General features: G+C 50.4%; 1 protein-coding gene and 1 long non-coding RNA gene across 2 annotated transcripts in view; both read right to left on the minus strand.

The window, feature by feature from the left end:
• The window catches only part of mrpl52 (mitochondrial ribosomal protein L52), a 32,409-nt gene extending 23,870 nt beyond the window's left edge, over nucleotides 1-8,539 (minus strand). Inside the window, exons 1-3 of the mRNA XM_078535306.1 lie at nucleotides 8,378-8,539; nucleotides 3,809-3,902; nucleotides 2,819-2,886 (exon numbers count right to left, since the gene is read on the minus strand). Of these exons, the coding sequence (XP_078391432.1) occupies nucleotides 2,819-2,886; nucleotides 3,809-3,825 (85 nt within the window). The 5' untranslated portion in view covers nucleotides 3,826-3,902; nucleotides 8,378-8,539. The remainder of the gene's footprint in view (nucleotides 1-2,818; nucleotides 2,887-3,808; nucleotides 3,903-8,377) is intronic.
• The window catches only part of LOC144673490 (uncharacterized), a 293,819-nt gene that overhangs the window by 216,243 nt on the left and 51,564 nt on the right, over nucleotides 1-26,012 (minus strand). The window lies entirely within an intron of this gene.

Here is a 26,012-nt window from a genome sequence, read left to right on the forward strand (position 1 = left end):
CGGGAGTGAGTTACAGACTGGAATCTAATCGAGGGGTTCGGGGGGGTTTATATATAGAATAACAGATACCCGGGAGTGAGTTACAGACTGGAATCTAATCGAGGGGCTCGGGGTGGTTTATATATAGAATAACAGATACCCGGGAGTGAGTTACAGACTGGAATCTAATCGAGGGGTTTGGGGGGGGTTTATATATAGAATAACAGATACCCGGGAGTGAGTTACAGACTAGAATCTAATCGAGGGGCTCGGGGTGGTTTATATAGAGAATAACAGATACCCGGGAGTGAGTTACAGACTGGAATCTAATCGAGGGGTTCGGGGGGGTTTATATATAGAGTAACAGATACCCCGGGAGTGATTTACAGACTGGAATCTAATCGAGGGGCTCAGGGTGGTTTATACACAGAATAACAGATACCCGGGAGTGAGTTACAGACTAGAATCTAATCGAGGGGTTCGGGGTGGTTTATATATAGAATAACAGGTACCCGGGAATGAGTTACAGGCTGGAATCTAATCGAGGGGTTCGGGGTGGTTTATATATAGAATAACAGATACCCGGGAGTGAGTTACAGACTGGAATCTAATCGATGGGCTCAGGGTCGTTTATATAGAGAATAACAGATACCCGGGAGTGAGTTACAGACTGGAATCTAATCGAGGGGCTCAGGGTCGTTTATATAGAGAATAACAGATACCCGGGAGTGAGTTACAGACTGGAATCTAATCGAGGGGCTGAGGGTGGTTTATATATAGAATAACAGATACCCGGGAATGAGTTACAGACTGGAATCTAATCGAGGGGTTCAGGGGGGTTTATATATAGAATAACAGATACCCGGGAGTGTGTTACAGACTGGAATCTAATCGAGGGGCTCGGGGTGGTTTATATATAGAATAACAGATACCCGGATGTGAGTTACAGACTGGAGTCTAATCGAGGGGTTCGGGGTGGTTTATATATAGAATAACAGATACCTGGGAGTGAGATACAGACTGGAATCTAATCGAGGGGTGCTGGGTGGTTTATATATAGAATAACAGATACCCGGCAGTGAGTTACAGACTGGAATCTAATCGAGGGGTTCGGGGTGGTTTATAAATAGAATAACAGATACCCGGGAGTGAGTTACAGGCTGGAATCTAATCGAGGGGTGCTGGGTGGTTTATATATAGAATAACAGATACCCGGCAGTGAGTTACAGACTGGAATCTAATCGAGGGGTTCGGGGTGGTTTATATATAGAATAACAGATACCCGGGAGTGAGTTACAGACTGGAATCTAATCGAGGGGTTCGGGATGGTTTATATATAGAATAACAGATACCCGGGAGTGAGTTACAGGCTGGAATCTAATCGAGGGGTTCGGGGGTGGTTTATATATAGAATAACAGATACCCGGGAGTGAGTTACAGACTGGAATCTAATCGAGGGGTTCGGGGGTGGTTTATATATAGAATAACAGATACCCGGGAGTGAGTTACAGACTGGAATCTAATCGAGGGGTTCGGGGTGGTTTATATATCGAATAACAGATACCCGGGAGTGAGTTACAGACTGGAATCTAATCGAGGGGTGCTGGGTGGTTTATATATAGAATAACAGATACCCGGCAGTGAGTTACAGACTGGAATCTAATCGAGGGGTTCGGGGTGTTTTATAAATAGAATAACAGATACCCGGGAGTGAGTTACAGGCTGGAATCTAATCGAGGGGTGCTGGGTGGTTTATATATAGAATAACAGATACCCGGCAGTGAGTTACAGACTGGAATCTAATCGAGGGGTTCGGGGTGGTTTATATATAGAATAACAGATACCCGGGAGTGAGTTACAGACTGGAATCTAATCGAGGGGTTCGGGGTGGTTTATATATAGAATAACGATACCCGGGAGTGAGTTACAGACTGGAATCTAATCGAAGGGTTCGGGGTGGTTTATATATAGAATAACAGATACCCGGGAGTGAGTTACAGACTGGAATCTAATCGAGGGGTTCGGGGGGGTTTATATATAGAATAACAGATACCCGGGAGTGAGTTACAGACTGGAATCTAATCGAGGGGCTCGGGGTGGTTTATATATAGAATAACAGATACCCGGGAGTGAGTTACAGACTGGAATCTAATCGAGGGGTTTGGGGGGGGTTTATATATAGAATAACAGATACCCGGGAGTGAGTTACAGACTAGAATCTAATCGAGGGGCTCGGGGTGGGTTATATATAGAATAACAGATACCCGGGAGTGAGTTACAGACTGGAATCTAATCGAGGGGTTTGGGGGGGGTTCATATATAGAATAACAGATACCCGGGAGTGAGTTACAGACTGGAATCTAATCGAGCGGTTCGGGGTGGTTTATATATAGAATAACAGATACCCGGGAGTGAGTTACAGACTGGAATCTAATCGAGGGGTTCGGGGGTAGTTTATATATAGAATAACAGATACCCGGGAGTGAGTTACAGGCTGGAATCTAATCGAGGGGTTCGGGGGTGGTTTATATATAGAATAACAGATACCCGGCAGTGAGTTACAGACTGGAATCTAATCGAGGGGTTCGGGGGTAGTTTCTATATAGAATAACAGATACCCGGCAGTGAGTTACAGACTGGAATCTTATCGAGGGGTTCGGGGTGGTTTGTATATTTTCCACTGGATTAAGTGCAGGTGAAGCTGGTTCTTTTATTCGTGCTGGGGTGGTCTGGTTGGACAGGCTCAGTTTAAAGGGGGTGCTAATTGTGCGGGTCTGTCTCTGATAGAGGTGAAGGGGGCTTCTTGTTGCGATTATTTCACAGAAACTCAGTCGCTCACCTGCGAATGACCAGTCTGGCAGGTCTGTTAGGGGTCCGTACTCCGTACCGCTCTTGGCCAAGCCATGCCTGAAGGGGAGAGAGATAATGAGAGCGTGACTGCACTGAGACTCAGCACCGATATTCGCCTGATCCTGTCGCCACCAGAAGTCTGCCCTCTGCCAGGGTATGGGTAGAGCCTCCAGCCAGGGGCACGGTGGGTCACAGGTACACCCTCACAGCTACAACTGAGATGGCGCCCGGGCGCAGTGTGATTGACTTTAGGACAAACGTGAGCTGCAGCAAACAATAGGTCCGAGGGGCTGGAGGGGTTTACAGAGAAAGGGAGGGGTGTAGGGGCTGGAGGAGGTTACAGAGATAGGGAGGGGTGTAGGGACTGGAGGAGGTTACAGAGATAGGGAGGGGTGTAGGGGCTGGAGGAGGTTACAGAGATAGGGAGGGTTGTAGGGGCTGGAGGAGGTTACAGAGATAGGGAGGGGTGTAGGGGCTGGAGGAGGTTACAGAGATAGGGAGGGGTGTAGGGGGCTGGAGGAGGTTACAGAGATAGGGAGGGGTTTTGAGGGCTGGAGGAGGTTACAGAGATAGGGAGGGGTGTAGGGGGCTGGAGGAGATTACAGAGATAGGGAGGGGTGTAGGGGCTGGAGGAGGTTACAGAGATAGGGAGGAGTGTAGGGGCTGGAGGAGGTTACAGGGACAGTGACGAGCCGATGGAGGGACTTGAACAGGAGGAGGGAGGAGGTTTGATCCTGACTGGCGGCTGCCGTAGCTCAGGGAACGCGGAGGTGATGAGTGACGGGACTGGGCTAGTGTCCCGCTTCAGGCTGCAGGGTACTTGACGTGTGAGTCAAACAGCGAATTGAAGAGTGGGAGAGGCGGGCTTCGGAAATTAGCAAAGCGTGGAGAGGGGGGGCAGGAAAATCGAGAGAGAGAGAGAGAGACAGAGAGACAGCAGCTCCACCCACGCACACACTGAACAGTGGATCGTACTCACCCGAGTCGCCATTTCATCCCCGCCTGACAGGCAGCTCCACACGAGAGCAATCGCACCCCAGTCACAACAGGGACACAGAGGAGCTGCAGCACACCTAGAGAGTAGACCATGGCCTTATTTTATAGCATTGTTTAACATGTTTATCATCCCTGATCACCAACAGGGAGGAAAATAAAATTCCCTCTCCACTGTCCCCATCAAACACTCCCAGGACAGGTACAGCACGGTGTTAGATACAGAGTAAAACTCCCTCTACACTGTCCCCATCAAACACTCCCAGGACAGGGACAGCACGGTGTTAGATACAGAGTAAAACTCCCTCTACACTGTCCCCATCAAACACTCCCAGGACAGGGACAGCACGGGGTTAGATACAGAGTAAAGCTCCCTCTACACTGTCCCCGTCAAACATTCCCAGGGCAGGTACAGCACGGGGTTAGATACAGAGTAAAGCTCCCTCGACACTGTCCCCATCAAACACTCCCAGGGCAGGTACAGCAAGGGGTTAGATACAGAGTAAAGCTCCCTCTACTCTGTCCCCATCAAACACTCCCAGGACAGGTACAGCACGGGGTTAGATACAGAGTAAAGCTCCCTCTGCACTGTCCCCATCAAACAATCCCAGGACAGGTGCAGCACGGAGTTAGATACAGAGTAAAGCTCCCTCTACACTGTTGAAAATTGTTTGGGAGTCACATTGTTGAGTCACTGCTTCTGGACATTTCAGAAACAGGTCACATTCTCCAGCTGCTAACGTGAGATTGGAGCCTTGTAATTCCAGAGCACTGATCCACATCTGGAGTACTGTGTACAGGGATTATACAAACATAAGAATGAGGAGCAGGAGTAGGCCATTCGGCCCCTCGAACCTGCTCTGCCATTCAATCAGATCACAGCTGATCTGATTTTCACCTCACATTCCCGCCTACCCCCGATACCCTATCACCCTCTTGCTTATCAAGAATCTCTCTCCCTCAGTCTTAAAAATATTCAAAGTCTCTGCTCCCACCGCCTTTTGAGGAAGAGAGTTCCAAAGACTCACCACCCTCGGAGAGAAAAAAATTCTCCTCATCTCTGTCCTAAATGGGCGACCCCTTATTTTTAAACAGTGACCCCCTCGTTCTAGATTCTCCCACAAGAGGAAACATCCTCTCCACATCCACCCTGTCAAGTCCCCTCAGGATCTTATATGTTGCAATCAAGTCGCCGCTCACTCTTCTAAACTCCAATGGTTACAAGCCAAGACTGTCCAACCTTTCCTCATAAGACAACCCACCCATTCCTGGGATTAGTCTGGTAAACCTTCTCTGAATTGCCTCCCACGCATTGACATTCTTCCTTCAATAAGGAGACAAGTACTATACATAGTACTCCAGATGTGGTCTCCCCAGTGCCCTGTATACTGAAGCATAACCTCCCTATTTTTATATTCAATTCCCCTCACAATAAACAATGATATTCTATTAGCTTTCCTAATTACCTGCTGTACCTACATACTAACCTTTTGTGATTCATGCACTAGGACACCCAGATCCCTCTGCATCTCAGAGCTCTGCAACCTCTCACTATTTAGATAATATGCCTATTTTTTTTTTATTCTTCCTGCCAAAATGGACAACCTCACATTTTCCAACATTATACTCCATCTGCCAGATTTTTGCCCACTCACTTAACCTATCTATGTCACTTTGTGACCTCCTTATGTCCTCTTAACAACTCACATTCCTAACTTTCTCTGTGTCATCAGCAAATTTAGCGACCCTTCCTTCTGTCCTTTCGTCCAAATCATTTATATAAATTGTAAAAAGTTGAGGCCCCAGCACTGATCCCCTTGGCACACCACTCATCAGATCCTGCCAACCAGAAAATGACCCACTTATGCCTGCTCTCTGTTTCCTGTTAGCTAGCCAATCTTCTATCCATGTCAATATAAATATTCATTTGTTTGTACAGAACTTGATTATTGCTGAAGAGACATGTCGAAGCTTTTTGACTTGCACTCATCAGGACACTTACAAGAATATCATTAAAGGGGAAAACAACAATTTATAGTGTATGAGAAGAGAGTGCTGATTGGTTGGCCGCTTCTCTTTAGTGGTGGGGGGGGGGGGGTGCGGAGAGGGAAGGCTACAGGGAATCAAGTGCGGGGGGCAACTTCATTTGCCAACCAATCAGCACTCTCTTCTCATACAGTATAAATTGTTGTTTTGTTTTCCCCTTATATTGATATTCTTCTGAAGTGTCTGATGAGTGCAAGACAAAAAGCTTCGACATGTCTCTTTTCTTCAGCAATACCCCTGCCAATATGTTACCCTCTACGTCATGAGCTTTTATTTTCCACAATAACCTTCGATGAGGCACCTTATCAAATGCCTTCTGGAAACCTAAGTACAGTACATCCACCGGTTCCCCTTTATCCACAGCACTTGTTACTTCTTCAAAGAGCTCCAATAAATTGGTTAAATATGATTTCCCGCTCACAAAACCATGTTGACTTTGCCTGATTACCTTGAATTTATCTAAGTGCACTGTTATAACAACTTTAATAACAGCTTCTAACAGTTTCCCTCTGACAGATGTTAAACTAACTGGCAGGTAGTTTCCTGCTCTCTGTCTCCCTCCCTTTTTTGACTAAAGGTGTTACATTGGCTATTTTTCAATCTAATGAACCCTCCCCAAATCCAGGCGCATCAATTGTCTCATCAGCCACTTTTTTTTAAGGCCCAAGGATGAAATCCATCAGGTCCCGGGGACTTGTTAACCCACAGTCCCAATAACTTGCTATTATTATTCCTATCACATAATCTGTCAGATATCGACACTGGGGAAGGTGGTGAAAAATGTCTTTACACAGAGATTAGATAAAGATGACTGTGATCTTTCACTCCCACACCTGGATCCCTGTGATTTATCACTCCCACACCTGGATCCCTGTGATCTTTCACTCCCACAGCTGGATCCCTGTGATCTTTCACTCCCACAGCTGGATCCCTCTGACTTATCACTCCCACACCTGGATCCCTCTGACCTATCACTCCCAACCTGGATCCCTCTGACTTACACTCCCACACCCGGATCCCTCTGACTTATCACTCCCAACCTGGATCCCTGTGACTTTTCACTCCCACACCTGGATCCCTGTGACTTATCACTCCCACACCTGGATCCCTGTGACCTTTCACCCCCACACCTGGGTCCCTGTGATCTTTCACTCCCACACCTGGATCCCTGTGACCTTTCACCCCCACACCTGGGTCCCTGTGATCTTTCACTCCCACACCTGGATCCCTGTGACCTTTCACCCCCACACCTGGGTCCCTGTGATCTTTCACTCCCACACCTGGATCCCTGTGACCTTTCACTCCCACACCTGGATCACTGTGACCTTTCACTCCCACACCTGGATCCCTGTGACTTTTCACTCCCACACATGGATCCTTGTGACCTTTCACTCCCACACCTGGATCCCTGTGACCTTTCATTCCCACACGTGGATCCCTGTGACCTTTCACTCCCACACCTGGATCCCTGTGACCTTTCACTCCCACACCTGGATCCCTGTGACCTTTCACCCCCACACCCGGATCCCTGTGACCTTTCACTCCCACACCTGGATCCCTGTGACCTTTCACTCCCACACCCGGATCCCTGTGACCTTTCACCCCCACACCTGGATCCCTGTGACCTTTCACCCCCACACCTGGGTCCCTGTGATCTTTCACTCCCACACCTGGATCCCTGTGACCTTTCACTCCCACACCTGGATCACTGTGACCTTTCACTCCCACACCTGGATCCCTGTGACTTTTCACTCCCACACATGGATCCCCGTGACCTTTCACTCCCACACCTGGATCCCTGTGACCTTTCATTCCCACACGTGGATCCCTGTGACCTTTCACTCCCACACCTGGATCCCTGTGACCTTTCACTCCCACACCTGGATCCCTGTGACCTTTCACCCCCACACCCGGATCCCTGTGACCTTTCACTCCCACACCTGGATCCCTGTGACCTTTCACTCCCACACCCGGATCCCTGTGACCTTTCACCCCCACACCTGGATCCCTGTGACCTTTCACTCCCACACCTGGATCCCTGTGACCTTTCACCCCCACACCCGGATCCCTGTGACCTTTCACCCCCACACCTGGATCCCTGTGACCTTTCACCCCACACCTGGATCCCTGTGACTTATCACTCCCACACCTGGATCCCTGTGACCTTTCACTCCCACACCTGGATCCCTGTGACCTTTCACCCCCACACCCGGATCCCTGTGACCTTTCACTCCCACACCTGGATCACTGTGACCTTTCACTCCCACACCTGGATCCCTGTGACTTATCACTCCCACACCTGGATCCCTGTGACCTTTCACTCCCACACCTGGATCCCTGTGACCTTTCACCCCCACACCCGGATCCCTGTGACCTTTCACTCCCACACCTGGATCACTGTGACCTTTCACTCCCACACCTGGATCCCTGTGGCTTATCACTCCCACACCTGGATCCCTGTGACCTTTCAACCCCACACCTGGATCACTGTGACCTTTCGCCTCCACACCTGGATCACTGTGACCTTTCGCCCCTACAGCGGGATGGCTGTGATCTGTCACCCTCCGCCCCTCGTTCCCCGCTCTCACCCATCCTGCTCCTCCTGAGGCGGCCGCAATCGAGCCTCGGGCTCCGTATCCAGACAGAATGTAGGCCGCGCGCAGGCGCACTGCGCTCTGAGTGGGTCGCGGGACTGGACGTGCAGTGAGCATGCGCAGTACAGAGAATTGAAGCGAGCATGCGCGGTACAGGGAACAGCAACGAGCATGCGCAGTGCAGGGCAACAGGAGAGAGGGAAGGGAGAAATGAGGGAGGGAAGGGGAGAAATGGGGGAGGGAAGGGGAGAAATGGGGGAGGGAAGGGGAGAAATGAGGGAGGGGAGGGAAGGGGAGAAATGAGGGAGGGGAGGGGAGAAATGAGGGGGAGGGAAGGGGAGAAATGAGGGAGGGGAGAAATGAGGGAGGGGAGAAATGAGGGAGAGGAGGGAAGGGGAGAAATGAGGGAGGGAAGGGGAGAAATGAGGGAGAGGAGGGGAGAAATGAGGGATGGGAGGGGAGAAATGAGGGAGGGGAGGGGAGAAATGAGGGAGGGGAGGGGAGAAATGAGGGAGGGGAGGGAAGGGGAGAAATGAGGGAGGGAAGGGGAGAAATGAGGGAGGGGAGAAATGAGGGAGGGGAGGGAGAAATGAGGGAGGGGAGGGAAGGGGAGAAATGAGAGAGGGGAGAAATGTGGGAGAGGAGGGAAGGGGGAGAAATGAGGGAGGGAAGGGGAGAAATGAGGGAGAGGAGGGAAGTGAGAGAAATGAGGGAGGGAGGGGGAGAAATGAGGGAGGGAAGGGGAGAAATGAGAGAGAGGAGGGAAGGGGAGAAATGAGGGAGAGGAGGGAAGGGGAGGAATGAGGGAGAGGAGGGAAGGGGAGAAATGAGGGAGAGGAGAGAAGGGGTGAAATGAGGGAGAGGAGGAAAGGGGTAGAAATGAGGGAAGGGGAGAAATGAGGGAGGGGAGGAAAAGGGAGAAATGAGGGAGAAGAAGGGAAGGGGCAGAATGAGAGAGGAGGGACAGGGGCTAAATGAGGGAGAGAAGGGAATGGGGCAAAATCAGGAAGAGGGGGGAAGGGGAAAATGAGGGAGAGGAGGAAAAAGGGAAATTGGCAAAACGAGGGAGGAGGGAAAGGGGCAAAATGAGGGAGAGGAAAGAATTGGGCAAATTGAGGGAGAGGAGGGAAACGTGCTAAATGAGGGGGAGGAGGGAATGGGGCAAAATGAGGGAGAGGAGGGTAAGGGGCAAAATGAGTGAGAGGAGGTATATGTGCCAAATGAGGGAGAGGAGGGAAAGGGGAAAAATGATGGCGAGAAGGAGAAGGGTCAAAATGAGGGGGAGGAGGGTAAGAGGCAAAATGAGGGAGAGCAAATAAAGGGGCAAAATGAGGGAGAGGAGACAAAAGGGCAAAATGAGGTGAGGGAATTGGGCAAAATGAGGGAGAGGAGGGAAAGGTTCAAAATGAGGTGGAGGAGGGGAAGTGGCAAAATGGGGGAGAGGATGAAAAGAGGCAAAATGAGGGAGAGGAGGGAAATAGGCAAAATGATGGAGCTGAGGGGAATGTGCAAAATGAGGGAGAGAAGGAGAAGGGTCAAAATGAGGGAGAGGAGGGAAGGGGTGAAACGAGGAAGAGGCTTGAAAGGGGCAAAATAAGGGAGAGGGGGGAAAGGGGCAAAATGAGGTAGAGGATGGAAACGGGCAAAATGAGGGAGAGGGGCAAAATGAGGGAGAGGAGCGAGAGGGGAAAAATGAGGGAGAGGAGGGAAAGAGGCAAAACGAGAGAGAGGAAGGATAGGGGCAAAATGAGGGAGGGGAGGGAAATAGGCAAAACAAGGGATAGGAGGGAAAGGGGCAAAATGAGCGAGAGGTGGGAAAGGGGCAGAATGAGGGAGAGGAGGGAAGGGGAGAAATGAGGGAGAGGAGGGAAGGGGAGAAATGAAGGAAGGGGAGAAATGAGGGAGAGGAGGGAAGGGGAGAAATGAGGGAGAGGAGGGAAGGGGAGAAATGAGAGAGGAGGGAAGGGGGAGGAATGAGGGAGAGTAGGGAAGGGGAGAAATGAGGGAGAGTAGGGAAGGGGGAGAAATGAGGGAGAGGAGGGAATGGAGAAAAATGAGGGAGAGGAGGGAAGGGAGAGAAATGAGGGAGAGGAGCGAAGTGTGAAAAATGAGGGAGGAGAGGGATGGGGAGAAATGAGGGAGGGGAGAAATGAGGGAGAGGAGGGAAGGGGAGAATGAGGGAGAGGAGAGAAGGGGTGAAATGAGGGAGAGGAGGAAAGGGGTAGAAATGAGGGAGGGGAGAAATGAGGGAGAGGAAGGAAAGGGGCAGAATGAGAGATGAGGGAGAGAAGGGAACAGGGCAAATTGAGGGAAAGGGGCAAAATCAGGAAGAGAAGGGGCAAATTGAGGGAGAGGAAAGAATGAGGCAAATTGAGGGAGAGGAGAGAAATGTGCGAAAAGAGGGAGAGGAGGCAAAGGGGCAAAAAGAGGGAGAGAGGCAAAATGAGGGAGGGGAGGGAAAGGGGCAAAATGAGGGACAGGAGGTAAAGGGGAAAAAAGAGGGAGGGGAGGGAAAGGGGGAAAATGAGGGAGGGCAGGGGCAAAATGAGGGAGATGAGGGAAAGGGGCCAAATGAGGGGAGGAGGGAATGGGTCAAATTAAGGGAGAGGAGGGAAATGGTCAAAATGAGGGGGAGAAGGGAAAGTGGCAAAAGGAGTGAGAGGATGGAAAGGGGCAAAATGAGGGAGAGGAGGGAACGGGGCCAAATGAGGGGAGGAGGGAATGGGTCAAATTAAGGGAGAGGAGGGAAATGGTCAAAATGAGGGGGAGAAGGGAAAGTGGCTAAATGAGGGAGAGGAGGGAAAGGGGCAAAATGAGGGAGAGGAGGGAACGGGGCAAAATGAGGGAGAGAAGGAAAAGGGTCAAAATTAGGGAGAGAAGGGAATGGGAGAAATGAGTGAGAGGCTGGAAAGTGGCAAAATGAGGTAGAGAAGGGAAAGGGGCAAAATGAGGTAGAGGAGGGAAAGGGGTTAAATTGGAGGAGGAAAAGAGGCAAAATGAGGGAGAGGAAGGAAAGGGGCAAAATGAGGGAGTGGAGCAAATTGAGAGCGGAGGGAAAGAGGCAAAATGAGGGAGAGGAGGGAAAGGGGAATGTGGCAAAATGAGGGAGAGGAAAGGGGCAAAATGAGGGAGAGGAGGGAAACATGCTAAATGAGGGAGAGGTTGGAATGGGTCAAATTGAGGGAGAGGAAAGAATGGGGCAAAATGTGGGAGAGGAGGGAAATGTTGAGAAATGAGGGAGAGGAAGCAAAGGGGCAAGATGAGGCGAGGGGGGAAAGGGGCAAAATGAGGGAGAGGAGGGAAAGGGGCAAAATGAGGGAGAGGATGGAAAGGGGCAAAATCAGGGACAGGAGGGAAAGTGGCAAATTGAGGGAGGGGAGCGAAAGGGGCAAAATGAGGGAGATGAGTGAAAGGTTCAAAATGACGGGGAGAAGGGGAAGTGGCAAAATGGGGGAGAGGATGAAAAGTTGCAAAATGAGGGAGAGGAGGGAAGGGGCAAAATGATGGAGAGGAGGGAAGGGGCAAAATGATGGAGAGGAGGGAAGGGGCAAAATGAGGGAGAGGAGGGAAAGGGGAAAGTGGCAAAAGGAGGGAGAGGAGGGAAACATGCTAAATGAGGGAGAGGATGGAAAGGGGAAAAATGAGGGAGAGGAGGGAATGGTGCAAATGAGGGAGAGGAGGGAAAGGGGGAAGTGGCAAAATGAGGGAGAGGATGGAATGGGGCAAAATGAGGGAGAGGAGGGAAAGGGGCAAATTGAGGGAGAGGAGGGAATGGGGCAAATTGAGGGAGAGGGGAGAAATGTGCGAAAAGGAGAGGAGGCAAAGGGGCAAAAAGAGGGAGAGAGGCAAAATGAGGGAGGGGAGGGAAAGGGGAAAAATGAGGGGCAGGAGGTAAAGGGGCAAAAAGAGGGAGGGGAGGGAAAGGGGAAAAATGAGGGAGGGCAGGGGCAAAATGAGGGAGATGAGGGAAAGGGGCAAAACGAGGGAGAGGGGGATATGTACAAAATGTGGGAGAGGAGGCAAAGGGGCCAAATGAGGGGGAGAAGGGAAAGTGGCAAAAGGAGGGAGAGGAGGGAAAGGGGCAAAATGTGGGAGAGGAGGGAACGGGGCAAAAGGAGGGAGAGAAGGAAAAGGGTCAAAATTAGGAAGAGGAGGGAAGGGGAGAAATGAGGGGGAGGCTGGAAAGTGGCAAAATGAGGGAGAGGGGGAAAGGGGCAAAATGAGGAAGAGAAGGGAAAAGGGCAAAATGTGGTAGAGGTGGGGAAGGGGCAAAATGAGGTAGAGGAGAGAAAGGCGTTAAATTAGAGAGAGGAGGAAAAGAGGTAAAATGAGGGAGAGGAAGGAACGGGACAAAACGAGGGAAAGGATGGAAAGGGGAAAAATGAGGGAGAGGAGGGAAGGGTCAAAATGAGGGAGAGGAGGGAAAGGGGCAAAATGAGTGAGAAGAGGTATATGTGCCAAATGTGGGAGAGGAGCGAAAGGGGCAAAATGAGGGAGAGGAGAGAAAGGGGAAAATGAGGGAGAGGAGAGAAAGGGGAAAATGAGGGAGAGGATGGAAAGGGGCAAAATGAGGGAGAGGAGAGAAAGGGGAAAATGAGGGAGAGGGACGGGCATAATAAGGTTGGGGAGGGAAAGGGGCAAAATGAGTGAGACGAGGGAAAGAGGCAAAATGAGGGAGAGGAGGGAAAGGGTCACAGTGAGGGAGAGTAGGGAAAGGGGCAAAATGAGGGAGAGGAGGGAAGGGGAAAAATGTGGGAGAGGAGGGATAAGGGTCACAATGAGGGAGAGGAAGTAAACTGGCAAAATGGAGAGGATGGAAAGGAGAAAAATGAGGGAGAGAAGGGAAATGTGCTAAATGAGGGAGAGGAGGGAAAGCGTCAAAATGAGGGAGAGGAGGGAAAGGGGCAAAATGAGGGAGAGAAGGAAAAGGTGCAAAATTAGGAAGAGGAGGGAAGGGGAGAAATGAGTGAGAGGCTGGAAAGTGGCAAAATAAGGGAGAGGGAGAAAGGGGTAAAATGTGGAAGAGAAGGGAAAAGGGCAAAATGTGGTAGAGGTGGGGAAGGGGCAAAATGAGGTAGAGGAGAGAAAGGGGTTAAATTAGAGAGAGGAGGAAAAGAGGTAAAATGAGGGAGAGGAGGGAAAGGGGCAAAACGAGGGAGAGGATGGAAAGGGGCAAAATGAGGGAGAGGAGGGAAGGGTCAAAATGAGGGAGAGGAGGGAAAGGGGCAAAATGAGTGAGGAGGTATATGTGCCAAATGTGGGAGAGGAGGGAAAGGGGAAAAATGGGGGAGAGGAGGGAAAGGGGAAAAATGGGGGAGAGGAAGGAAAGAGGCAAAATGAGGGAGAGGAGGGAAAGGGGCAAAATGAGGGAGAGGAGGGAAAGAGGCAAAATGGGGGAGAGGAAGGAAAGAGGCAAAATGAGGGAGAGGAGGGAAAGGGGCAAAATGAGGGAGAGGAGGGAAAGAGGCAAAATGGGGGAGAGGAAGGAAAGAGGCAAAATGAGGGAGAGGTGAGAAAGTGACAAAATGAGTGAGAGGAGGGAAAGGGGCAAAATGAGGGAGAGGGGTGAAAGGGGCAAGATGAGTGAGAGGTGGGAAATGGGTAAATTGAGGACGAGGAGGGAAATGTGCAAGATGAAGGAGAGGTTGGAAAAGGGTAAAATAAAGGAAAGGAGGGAAGGGGAGAAATGAGGGAGAGGAATGAAAAGGGCAGAATGAGGGAGAGGAGGAAAAGGAACAAAATGAGTGAGTGGAGAGAAAGGGGCAAAATGAGAGAGAAGGGAAAGGGGCAAAATGAGGGAGAGGAGGGAAAGAGGCAAAACGACAGAGAGGGAAAAAAAGGGGCAAAATGGGGGAGAGGAATGAAAGAGGCTAAATGAGGGAGAGGAGGGAAACGTGATTAATGAGGGAGGGGAGGCAAAGGGGAAAAATGAGGGACAGGAGGCAATGGGGCAAAACGAAGGAGAGGGCGAAAGGGGCACAGCGAGTGAATGGAGGTGAAGGGGCCAAAGGAGGGAAAGGTGCAAAATGAGGGATAGGGAAAGGGGCAAAATGAGGGAGAGGGACAGGGGAAAATGAGGGAGGGGAGGGATGGGTCAATATGATGGAGAGGTGGGAAAAGGGCAAAATGAGGGAGAGGAGGGAAAGGGGCAAAATGGGAGAGAGGAGGGAAAGGGTCCAAATGAGGAGAGGAGGGAAAGGGAGAAATGAGGTAGAGGCTGGAAAGTGGAAAAATGAGGGGGGACGGGGCAAATTGAGAAAGAGAAGGGAAAGGGGCAAAATGTGGTAGAGGAGGGAAAGGGGTTAAATTAGAGAGAGGAAGAAAAGAGGCAAAATGAGGGAGAGGAAGGGAAGGGGCAAAATGAGGGAGAGGAGGGAAAGGGGAAAATGAGAGGTGTGAAAGGGGCAAAATGAGAAAGAGGATGGAAAGGGACAAAATGAGGTATCGGAGGTAAAAAGGCAAATGAGGGAGAGGAGGGAAAGGGGCAAAATTTGGGGGAGGAGGGAATGGGGCAAAATTTGGGAGAGGAGGGAACGGGGCAAAATGATGGAGAGGAGGGAAAGGGGCTAAACAAGGGAGAGGAGGGAAAGTGTCAAAATGAGGGAGAGGAGGAAATGGGACAACATGAGGGAGAGGAGGGAATGGGTCAAAATGAGGTATAGGAGGGAAAGGGGCAAAAAGGGAGAGGAGGGAAAGGGGCAAAATGAGGGAGAGAAGAGAAAGAGGCAAAATGAGGGAGAGAAGGGAAAGAGGCAAAATGCGGGAGAGAAGGGAAAGGGGCCAAATTTGCGAGAAGAGGGAAAGGGGCTAATGAGCTAGAGGAAGGAAAGGGGCAATTGAAGGAGAGGAGGGAAAAGGGGCAAAATGAGTTATAGGAAGTAAAAGGGTAAATGAGGGAGAGGAGGGAAACGTGCTAAATGAGGGAGAGGAGGGAAAGTGTCAAAATGAGGGGAAGGAGGGAAATGGGCAAACTGAGGGAGATGAGGGAAAGCTGCAAAATGAGGGAGAGTGGGAAAGGGGCAAAATGAGTGAGAGGGGCAAATTGAGGGAGGGGATGGAAAGGTGCAATATGAGGGAGAGGAGGGAAAGGAGAAAAATGAGGGAGAGGAGGGATATGGGCGAAATGAGGGAGAGGAGGGAATGGGGCAAAATGAGGGACAGGAGGGAGAGTAGAAAAATATGTTAGAGGAGTGAAAGGGGCAATTGAAGGAGAGGAGGGAAAGGGGCAAAAGGAGGGAAAGGGACAAGATTAGGTATAGGAGGTAAAAGGGCAAATGAGGGAGAGGAGGGAATGGATCAAAATTTGGGAGAGGAGGGAAAGGGACAAAATGAGGGAGAGGAAAGAAGGGCAAAATGAGGGAGAGAAGGGAAAGGGGCAAAATGAGGGAGAGGAGGGAATGGGTCAAAATGAGGGGGAGAAGGGAAAGTGGCAAAAGGAGGGAGAGGATGGAAATGGGTCAAAATGAGGAAGATGAGGGAAAGGGGCAAAATGCGGGAGAGGAGGGATAAGGGTAAGATGTGGGAGAGGAGGGAAAGGGGCAAAATGAGTGAGAGAAGGAAAGGGTGCAAAATTAGGGAGAGGAGGGAAGGGGAGAAATGAGGGAGAAAGGGGCAAAATGTGGAAGAGAACGGAAAAGGGCAAAATGTGGTAGAGGAGAGAAAGGGGTTAAATTAGAGAGAGGAGGAAAAGAGGTAAAATGAGGGAGAGGAGGGAACGGGACAAAACGAGGGAAAGGATGGAAAGGGGAAAAACGAGGGAGAGGAGGGAAAGGGGCAAAATGAGTGAGGTGGTATATGTGTCAAATGAGGGAGAGGATGGAAAGGGGCAAAATGAGGGAGAGGAGGGAAAGAGGCAAAACGAGGGAGAGGAGGGAAGGGTCAAAATGAGGGAGAGGAGGGAAAGGGGCAAAATGAGTGAGGTGGTATATGTGTCAAATGAGGGAGAGGAGGGAAAGGGGCAAAATGAGGGAGAGAAGGTAAAGGGGCAAAATGAGGGAGAGGAGGGAAAGAGGCAAAATGAGGGAGAAGGGAAAGGGGCAAAATGAGGGAGAGGAGGGAAAGAGGCAAAATGAGTGAGAGGTGGTATATGTGTCAAATGAGGGAGAGGAGGGAAAGGGGCAAAATGAGGGAGAGGAGGGAAATGTGCTAATTGAGGGAGAGGAGGCAAAGGGGCAAAATGTGGAAGAGGAGGGAAAGGAGAAAAATGAGGGAGAGAAGGGAAAGGGTCACAATGAGGGAGAGGAGGTAAACTGGCAAAATGAAGGAGAGGATGGAAAGGAGAAAAATGAGGGAGAGAAGGGAAATGTGCTAAATGAGGGAGAGGAGGGAAAGGCAAAATGAGGGAGAGGAGGTAAACTGGCAAAATGAAGGAGAGGATGGAAAGGAGAAAAATGAGGGAGAGAAGGGAAATGTGCTAAATGAGGGAGAGGAGGGAAAGGCAAAATGAGGGAGAGGAAAGAAAGGGGCAAAATGAGGGAGAGGAAAGAAAGAGGCAAAATGAGGGAGAGGAGGGAAATGGATAAAATGAGTGAGGAGGGAAAGGGGCAGAATGAGGGATTGGAGGGAAGGGCAAAACGAGGGAATGGAGGGAAAGGGGCAAAATGAGGGATTGGAGGGAATGGGGCAAAACGAGGGAGAGGAGGAAAGGGGCACAACGAGGGAGTGGAGGGGAAGGGGCCAAATGAGGGAAAGGATGGAAAGGGGTAAAATGAGTGAGAGGAGGGCAAGGGGCAAAATGAGGGAGAGGAGGAAAAGTGGCAAAATGAGGGAGAGATGGGAAAGGGGAAAATTGAGGAAGAGTAAAGAATGAGGCTAAATGAGGGAGAGGAGGGAATGAGGAAAATTGAGGGAGAGTAATGAATGAGGCTAAATGAGGGAGAGGAGAGAAAGAGGAAAATTGAGGGAGAGTAATGAATGAGGCTAAATGAGGGAGAGGAGGGTAACGTGATTAATGAGGGAGGGGAGGCAAAGGGCAAAAATGAGGGACAGGAGGGAATGGGGCAAAACGAATGCTCCCTCTAGTTTAGTGACGCTCCCTCTAGTGATGCTCCCTCTAGTGACACTCCCTCTAGTTTACTGATGCTCCCTCTAGTTTAGTGACGCTCCTTCTAGTGATGCTCCCTCTAGTGACACTCCCTCTAGTTTACTGATGCTCCCTCTAGTTTAGTGACGCTCCTTCTAGTGATGCTCCCTCTAGTGACCGTCCCTCTAGTCTATTGATGCTCCCTCTAGTAACGCACCCTCTAGTTTAGTGACGCTCCCTCTAGTTTAGTGACGCTCACTGTAGTGATGCTCCCTCTAGTGACACTCCCTCTAGTTTAGTGATGCTCCCTCTAGTAACGCACCCTCTAGTTTAGTGATGCTCCCTCTAGTTTAGTGACGCTCACTCTAGTGATGCTCCCTCTAGTGACATTCCCTCTAGTTTAGTGATGCTCTGTCTAGTGACACTCCCTCTAGTTTAGTGACAGCCCCTCTAGTTTAGTGATGCTCCCTCTGGTTTAGTGATGCTCCCTCTAGTTTAGTGATGCTCCCTCTAGTTTAGTGACGCTCACTCTAGTGATGCTCCCTCTAGTGACACTCCCTCTGGTTTAGTGATGCTCCCTCTAGTTTAGTGACACTCCCTCTAGTTTAGTGACGCTCACTCTAGTGATGCTCTCTCTAGTGACACTCCCCCTAGTTTAGTGATGTTCCCTCTAGTGACACTCCCTCTAGTTTAGTGATGCTCCCTCTAGTGACACTCCCTCCAGTTTAGTGATGCTCCCTCTAGTTTAGTGACACTCCCTCTAGTTTAGTGACGCTCCCTCTAGTGATGCTCCCTCTAGTGACACTCCCTCCAGTTTAGTGACACTCCCTCTAGTTTAGTGACGCTCCCTCTAGTGATGCTCCCTCTAGTGACACTCCCTCTAGTTTAGTGATGCTCCCTCTAGTTTAGTGACACTCCCTCTAGTTTGGTGACACTCCCTCTAGTGATGCTCCCTCTAGTGACACTCCCTCTAGTGACACTCCCTCTAGTGACACTCCCTCTAGTTTAGTGACACTCCCTCTAGTTTAGTGATGCTCCCTCTAGTGACACTCCCTCTAGTTTAGTGATGCTCCCTCTAGTTTAGTCACATTCACTCTAGTGACGCTCCCTCTAGTTTGGTGACGCTCCCTCTAGTGATACTCCCTCTAGTGACGCTCCCTCTAGTGACACTCCCTCTAGTTTAGTGATGCTCCCTCTAGTGACACTCCCTCTAGTTTAGTGATGCTCCCTCTAGTGACACTCCCTCTAGTTTGGTGATATTCCTTCTAGTGACGCTTCCTCCAGTTTACTGACGCTCCCTCTAGTTTAGAGATGCTCCCTATAGTTTAGTGACACTCCCTCTAGTTTAGTGGTGTTCCCCCTAGTTTAGTGACGCTCACTCTAGTTTAGAGTTGCTCCCACTAGTTTGGTGACACTCCCTCTGGTGATGCTCCCTCTAGTGACACTCCCTCTAGTTCAGTGGTGTTCCCTCGTGTTTAGTGACACTCCCTCTCGTTTAGTGATGCTCCCTCTAGTGATGCTCCCTCTAGTTTAGTGATGCTCACTCTAGTTTAGTGATGCTCCCTCTAGTGATGCTCCCTCTAGTGACACTCCCTCTAGTTTAGTGATGCTCCCTCTAGTTTAGTGACACTCCCTCTAGTTTAGTGATGCTCCCTCTAGTTTAGTGACACTCCCTCTAGTTTAGTGATGCTCCCTCTAGTGACACTCCCTCTAGTTTAGTGATGCTCCCTCTAGTGACACTCCCTCTAGTTTAGTGATGCTCCCTCTAGTTTAGTGACACTCCCTCTAGTTTAGTGATGCTCACTCTAGTTTAGTGATACTCCCTCTAATTTAGTGATGCTCCCTCTAGTGACGCTCCCTCTAGTCTAGTGACACTCCCTCTAGTTTAGTGATACTCCCTCTAGTTTAGTGATGCTCCCTCTAGTGACACTCCCTCTAATTTAGTGATGCTCCCTCTAGTTTAGTGACGCTCCCTCTAGTGAAGCTCCCTCTAGTGACACTCCCTCTAGTTTAGTGACGCTCCCTCTAGTGATGCTCCTTCTAGTGACACTCCCTCTAGTTTAGTGACACTCCCTCTAGTTTAGTGATGCTGCTTCTAGTGACGCTTCCTCCAGTTTAGTGACGCTCCCTCTAGTTTAGTGACGCTCCCTCTAGTTTAGTGGTGCTCCGTCTAGTTTAGTGATGCTCCCTCTAGTTTAGTGACGCTCCCTCTAGCTTAGTGGTGCTCCCTCGAGTTTAGTGACACTCCCTCTAGTTTAGTGACACTCCCTCTAGTTTAGTGTGCTCCCTTGAGTTTAGTGACACCCCCTGTAGTTTAGTGACGCTCCCTCTAGTTTAGTGGTGCTCCCTCTAGTTTAGTGACACTCCCTCTAGTTTAGTGATGCTCCCTCTAGTTTAGTGACGCTCCCTCTAGTGACGCTCCCGCTAGTGACACTCCCTCTAGTTTAGAGATGCTCCCTCTAGTGATGCTCCCTCTAGTTTAGTGACGCTCCCTCTAGTGATGCTCCCTCTAGCAACACTCCCTCTAGTTTAGTGACGCTCCCTCTAGTGATGCTAACTCTAGTGACACTCCCTCTAGTTTAGTGATGCTCCCTCTAGTGACACTCCCTCTAGTTTAGTGATGCTCCCTAAAGTTTAGTGATGCTCCCTCTAGTGATGCTCCCTCTAGTTTAGTGATGCTCCCTCTAGTGATGCTCCCTGTAGTGACACTCCCTCTAGTTTAGAGATGCTCCCTCTAGTGACACTCCCTCTAGTTTAGTGATGCTCCCTCTAGTTTAGAGATGCTCCCTCTAGTGATGCTCCCTCTAGTGACACTCCCTCTAGTTTAGTGATGCTCCCTCTAGTTTAGTGACGCTCCCTCTAGTGACGCTCCCTCTAGTTTAGAGATGCTCCCTCTAGTGATGCTCCCTCTAGTGACATCCCTCTCGTTTAGTGATGCTCCCTCTAGTTTAGTAATGCTCCCTCTAGTTTAGTAACGCTCACTCTAGTGATGCTCCCTCTAGTGACACTCCCTCTAGTTTAGTGACGCTCACTCTAGTGATGCTCCCTCTAGTGATGCTCCCTCTAGTGACACTCCCTCTAGTTTAGTGACGCTCACTCTAGTGATGCTCCCTCTAGTGTTTCTCCCTCTAGTGACACTCCCTCTGGTTTAGTGACGCTCCCTCTAGTGATGCTCCCTCTAGTGACGCTCCCTCTAGTGACACTCCCTCTGGTTTAGTGACGCTCCCTCTAGTGGTGCTCCCTCTACTTTAGTGATGCTCCCTCTAGTTTAGTAACATTCACTCTAGTGACACTCCCTCTAGTGGCACTTCCTCCAGTTTTGTGACGCTCCCTCTAGTTTAGTGACGCTCCCTCCAGTTTAGAGATGCTCCCTATAGTTTAGTGACACTCCCTCTAGTTTAGAGATGCTCCCTCTAGTTTAGTGATGCTCCCTCTGGTGATGCTCCCTCTAGTGACACTCCTTCTAGTGACACTCCCTCCAGTTTAGTGGTGTTCCCTCGAGTTTAGTGACACTCCCTCTAGTTTAGTGACGCTCAATCTAGTGATGCTCCCTCTAGTGACACTCCCTCTAGTTTAGTGATGCTCCCTCTAGTGATGCTTCCTCCAGTTTAGATATGATTCCTCTAGTTTAGTGACATTCCCTCTGGTGATCCTCCCTCTAGTGTCACTCCCTCTGGTTTAGTGATGTTCCCTCTAGCTTAGTGACACTCCCTCTAGTTTAGTGATGCTCCCTCTAGTTTACTGACACCCCCTCTAGTTTAGTGGTGCTCCCTCTAGTTTAGTGGTGCTCCCTCTAGTTTAGTGACGCTCCCTCTATTTTAGTGATGCTCCCTCTAGTTTAGTGACGCTCCCTCTAGTTTAGTGACGCTCCCTCTAGTTTAGTGACGCTCCCTCTAGTTTAGTGATGCTCCCTCTAGTTTAGTGGTGCTCCCTCTAGTTTAGTGACGCTTCCTCTAGTTTAGTGATGCTCCCTCTAGTTTAGTGGTGCTCCCTCTAGTTTAGTGACGCTCCCTCTAGTTTAGTGACGCTCCCTCTAGTTTAGTGACGCTCCCTCTAGTTTAGTGACACTCTCTTGGATCCAGCGCCCTTTGGTTTGTTGGGACTAAAGGATCTGGGTTGCACGCTTAATTCAGGGTGACCGAGTCGGTACAGAGACAGAGAAAATCGGGAAGATTGTTGTTGGAATAAACACGGCCCTTTATTGACAAGCTGAACTCAGCAGTTACACTTGTGCGCTCACAACTCAAAACTCTGTCTGCACTCTTCAGTGTCGAACTCAAGACTCGCTCGGAGTGGTAGCCCGCGCTACTCTGCTATTGGGTGTTGAGATCATGTGATCATTACATTGCAACACTTGTCTTAAAGGTGTATTACATATCAGGTTACCACATCCCTCCCCCTTTACTGAGAATGACATCTTACAATGTTTCAACGTGCCAAGTTATTTACGCAGCTCGATTGTTTACAACGTCAGTCTCTCTGGGGGGGGCTCCCACATACGTGTAGAACGTCTCAGCTCGACAGCTTCTGAAGTTTGATTGGGAACCTCCTTCACTGGAGTTGCCTGACCATCTGGTTCCTCAGTCGGTTCTTTGTACACCCGTTTCTTCCACCCTTTCGGGTACAGTCGGCCCTACAAACGCGTTTGTCCTCGGTTGCGTTCTTCCAGCAGGAGATGTCGATTCAGCCTCGAGCGCTCGCGAAAGCATCTCAGGGTATTTGATCTCTCCTCTTCGGAGGTGATGACCACACGTCTGCTATCTACACAACCTGTGCCTTTTGCATGGTAGGTTTACTGCCCTCATCTCACTGAAAAACCACGTTGGTCCTCCTGTCAAATGTGTCCCAAATGCTTTCTCTCCTTCGTCAAGAGTTCTGTTCCAACTGTGACAATCACGTCCCATTTTCTGACTTCCTTCTACCTTACCCACCACCCCCGCCCAGCCCAAGTTTGTCATAATTAGGCTCAGTCGCGATCGGAGATGGCGCTCCATTACCATTTGACACCTGTGGTCGAATGAGGGGCGGTTCTATGTAATGAAGTGGAAATTGCGCTAATTTAGTGGCTAATGAACCTCCAGGCAATTTCTTCACACCAAATTTTAATGTCTGAACTGCTCTCTGGGCGAGTTTGTTTGAAGAAAGGGGGCATAGAACCATAGAAAATTACAGCACAGAAAAACAGGCCATTTGGCCCTTCTAGTCTGTGCCGAAATATTATTCCGCTAGTCCCATTGACCTGCACCCAGTCCGTAACCCTCCAGACCTCTCCCATCCATGTATCTATCCAATTTATTCTTAAAGCTTAAGAGTGAGCCCGCATTTACCACGTCTCTGAGTGAAGAAGTTCCCCCTAATGTTCCCCCTAAACCTTTCCCCTTTCACCCTAAAGCCATGTCCTCTCGTGTTTATCTCTCCTAATCTAAGTGGAAAGAGCCTACTCGCATTTACTCTGTCTATACCCCTCACAATTTTGTAAACTTCTATCAAATCGCCCCTCGTTCTTCTACGCTCCAAGGAATAAAGTCCTAACCTGTTTAATCTTTCCCTGGAACTCAACTCCCGAAGACCCGGCAACATCCTAGTAAATCTTCTCTGCACTCTCTCAATCTTACCGATATCCTTCCTGTAGTTAGGCGACCAGAACTGCACACAATACTCCAAAGTTGGCCTCACCAATGTCTTATACAACCTCACCATAACATCCCAACTCCTATACTCAATAATTTGATTGATGAAGGCCAGTATGCCAAAAGCTTTCTTTACAACCTTGTCTACCTGTGACGCCACTTTCAGGGAATTATGTATCTGAACTCCCAGATCCCTCTGTTCCTCCGCACTCCTCAGTGGCCCTACCATTTACTGTGTATGTCCGACCTTGGTTTGTCCTTCCAAAATGCAAACGTGGAGATGTTTGCGCCTGAACAATACCATTGAGGTTTGTCAATCGGTTAAATTCAGCCCTGGAGAATACTGTTCCAATATCTGATAGAAGACCAGTGATGGGGGCAAAGGAGAGATTGACAAAGATGTCATGAACCCACAAGGTCGAAGGGGTGTTAAGGATAGTGGTAAAAGGTATATTTCACCCCTTTCCTATTTTTACTTAGTTCTGTGGAAGGGTCATGAGGACTCGAAACGCCAACTGTGCTCCTCTCCGCCGATGCTGCCAGACCTGCCGAGTTTTTCCAGGTATTGCTGTTTCTGTTTTTGTTAAGGATAGTGTACTGGCTAGAGGAGGTGCTGATGGTGGCATTAAGGGATGAAAGCGGAATGTGGTAATAGCAGGTAAGCACTCTGGAAAGAACATGAACGAGTGACATAAAAGCAAAATACTGCGGATGCTGGAAATCTGAAACAAAAATAAAAATATACCTGGAAAAACTCAGCAGGTCTGACAGCATCTGCGGAGAGGAACACAGTTAACGTTTCGAGTCCGAATGACTCTTCATCAGAACTGTCCCTTGTGGGGCGGGGTGTTGGATGGGGGGAGGGGATGACGGCGGGAAAACAGATTGAAAAATAGGATTAAAAAGTGGGGATGAAACAACGAATGAAAATGAATAAAAATCAGTGGGTAAAAATTCGAAAAAGAAAAATTAAGATGTGAGAATGAATATTGAAAAAAGAGGACTCAAAAGGGGGTGAGGATGGAGGAGAGAGTTCATGACCTCAAGTGGTCGAACTCGATGTTAAGTCCGGAAGGTTGTAAAGAGCCGAAAGGTCGGAATCTTTTTTCCCACCGCTATCCCCTTCCCCCACCCCACCCCACCCCAAAAAGGGTCACTCGTTCCTGTTGTTCTTTCCAGAGTGCTTACCCTTGACCTGCTATTATCACATTCTGCTTTCTGGCCTTAATACCACCATCAGCACCTCCTCTAGCCAGTGCCGCTATCCTTAACATCCCTTTGTCCTCTTGGTCCGTGACGTCTTTGTCAGTCTCTCCTTGGCCCCCACCTATCGCTGGCCTTCTCTCCAGCTTCACCCGCTCCAACCGCACCCCCCCACCCCCTTCAACGGTATAACTTTCATCACATTTTCACTTCTCTTCAGCTCTGAGGAAGAGTCACACACGGACTCGAAACGTTCGCTCTGTTTCTCTCCCCGCAGATGCTGTCGGACCTGCCGAGGTTTTTTCCCAGCGTTTCCTGGTTTCGTTTCAGGTTTCCCGGCATCCGCGGTATTCCGTCTGTATCCGTTACCCGACAGCAGCGGTTCGGGTCATCCGTCCGTCCATTGCGAAACTCTGCCGCGGTTTTGCCTGTCGGCGCCGAAGAGGCGGGTGACCTCGCCTCGCGCGTGTCCGTCCGTTTGGAACGAGCGCCTTCGATAAGCAGTTAGCGTCGTTCCCCGCGCAAGGTCCCGCGTCGTCGACGTGCGCTCGGGACCCACCGGCCTTCCCGGCCGCTCCCGGGGGGGGTGTGCCGGAGTTGGCGCGAGGTCACGTTTGCGCTCGACGACGCCGCGTGCAAGCTTCCCGCCCGGTTTTCCGTCTCCCCGTCCGCTCCCCCGGCCACCACGTCGCCTTCCTTTTGGAAATCCCGGGACTGTGCGCTGCGAAATTCGGATAAGGGCGGCTTCCGTCCCTTTTTGGAGAGGGGGGGGGGGGTGGGGAGGAGGGTGGGGAACGATCGCTCCAGCTCCCCCCCCCCGCGACGAAACACATCTTCCCGGCCGGGCGATCCCGACGCCTCTCCGGAACCCCAGATTCGTTTCGTCGGATCCTTGTCCCCGTGAGCGACCGTGGAGGATCTTGGCTCCTCGCTTTGGATAAAGACCGAGGACCAGGCCCCCTCATCCGATCTTTCATTTTGTTTCTCCCGGGTCGGGGATGGGGAGTCGGAACCGTCGGAAAGTTACAGCGCGGAAGGAGGGGCCCGTTCGGCCCATCTTGTCCCCTGCCAGCCCGAGGACACCCAGAAAGGTCAAATCCCCACCTCCCTGCACCCGGCCCATAGCCCCGCAGCTGACAGCACTTGAGGTGCAGATCCGGGTACTTCCGAAAAAGAGTCTCTGCCTCCACCACCAACTTGGGCAGCGAATTCCGGACACCCGCTACCCTCCGCGTTAAAAAAGTTCTTCCCCCCCCCCCAATGCCACTCATCTTGAACCGACGTCCCCTGGTTCTAGGATTCTCCACCAAGGGAAACAATTTGACCCTGTCCACTCTGTCTATTCCCCTCCTAAGGTCAATAACCAAAGGAATTCCCGGAGGATTGGGATCGTCCTTGTCTCTTAGCTGCACGGGCAAAACGTCTGAGTGCGCCCACGTTGGCAACTTGACTCCCGGGTCGGTGAAGGAAAGCGTCCTCCCTACGCCGCTGAGGTCAGCGGTGGTTATTGGTGCTTCCGTATCTCCTTTTGACAAGGGGGGAGGGTGGGGCGTTCTGCTTTCCGACACTCGCTTCATCCTTCGGCCCTCCTCCCGCCTCTTCTTCGCGTTGGAGTACCGCCCCCCCCTCCCCTTGGAAAGCCGAGCGTTTGCCGCGTCCCCTCTGCCAACTCGCCCTTTCTTTCACTTCGGTGGG

This window comes from Cetorhinus maximus, unplaced genomic scaffold, assembly GCF_964194155.1.
Source record: "Cetorhinus maximus unplaced genomic scaffold, sCetMax3.hap1.1 HAP1_SCAFFOLD_372, whole genome shotgun sequence".
NCBI classification, from domain to species: domain Eukaryota; kingdom Metazoa; phylum Chordata; class Chondrichthyes; order Lamniformes; family Cetorhinidae; genus Cetorhinus; species Cetorhinus maximus.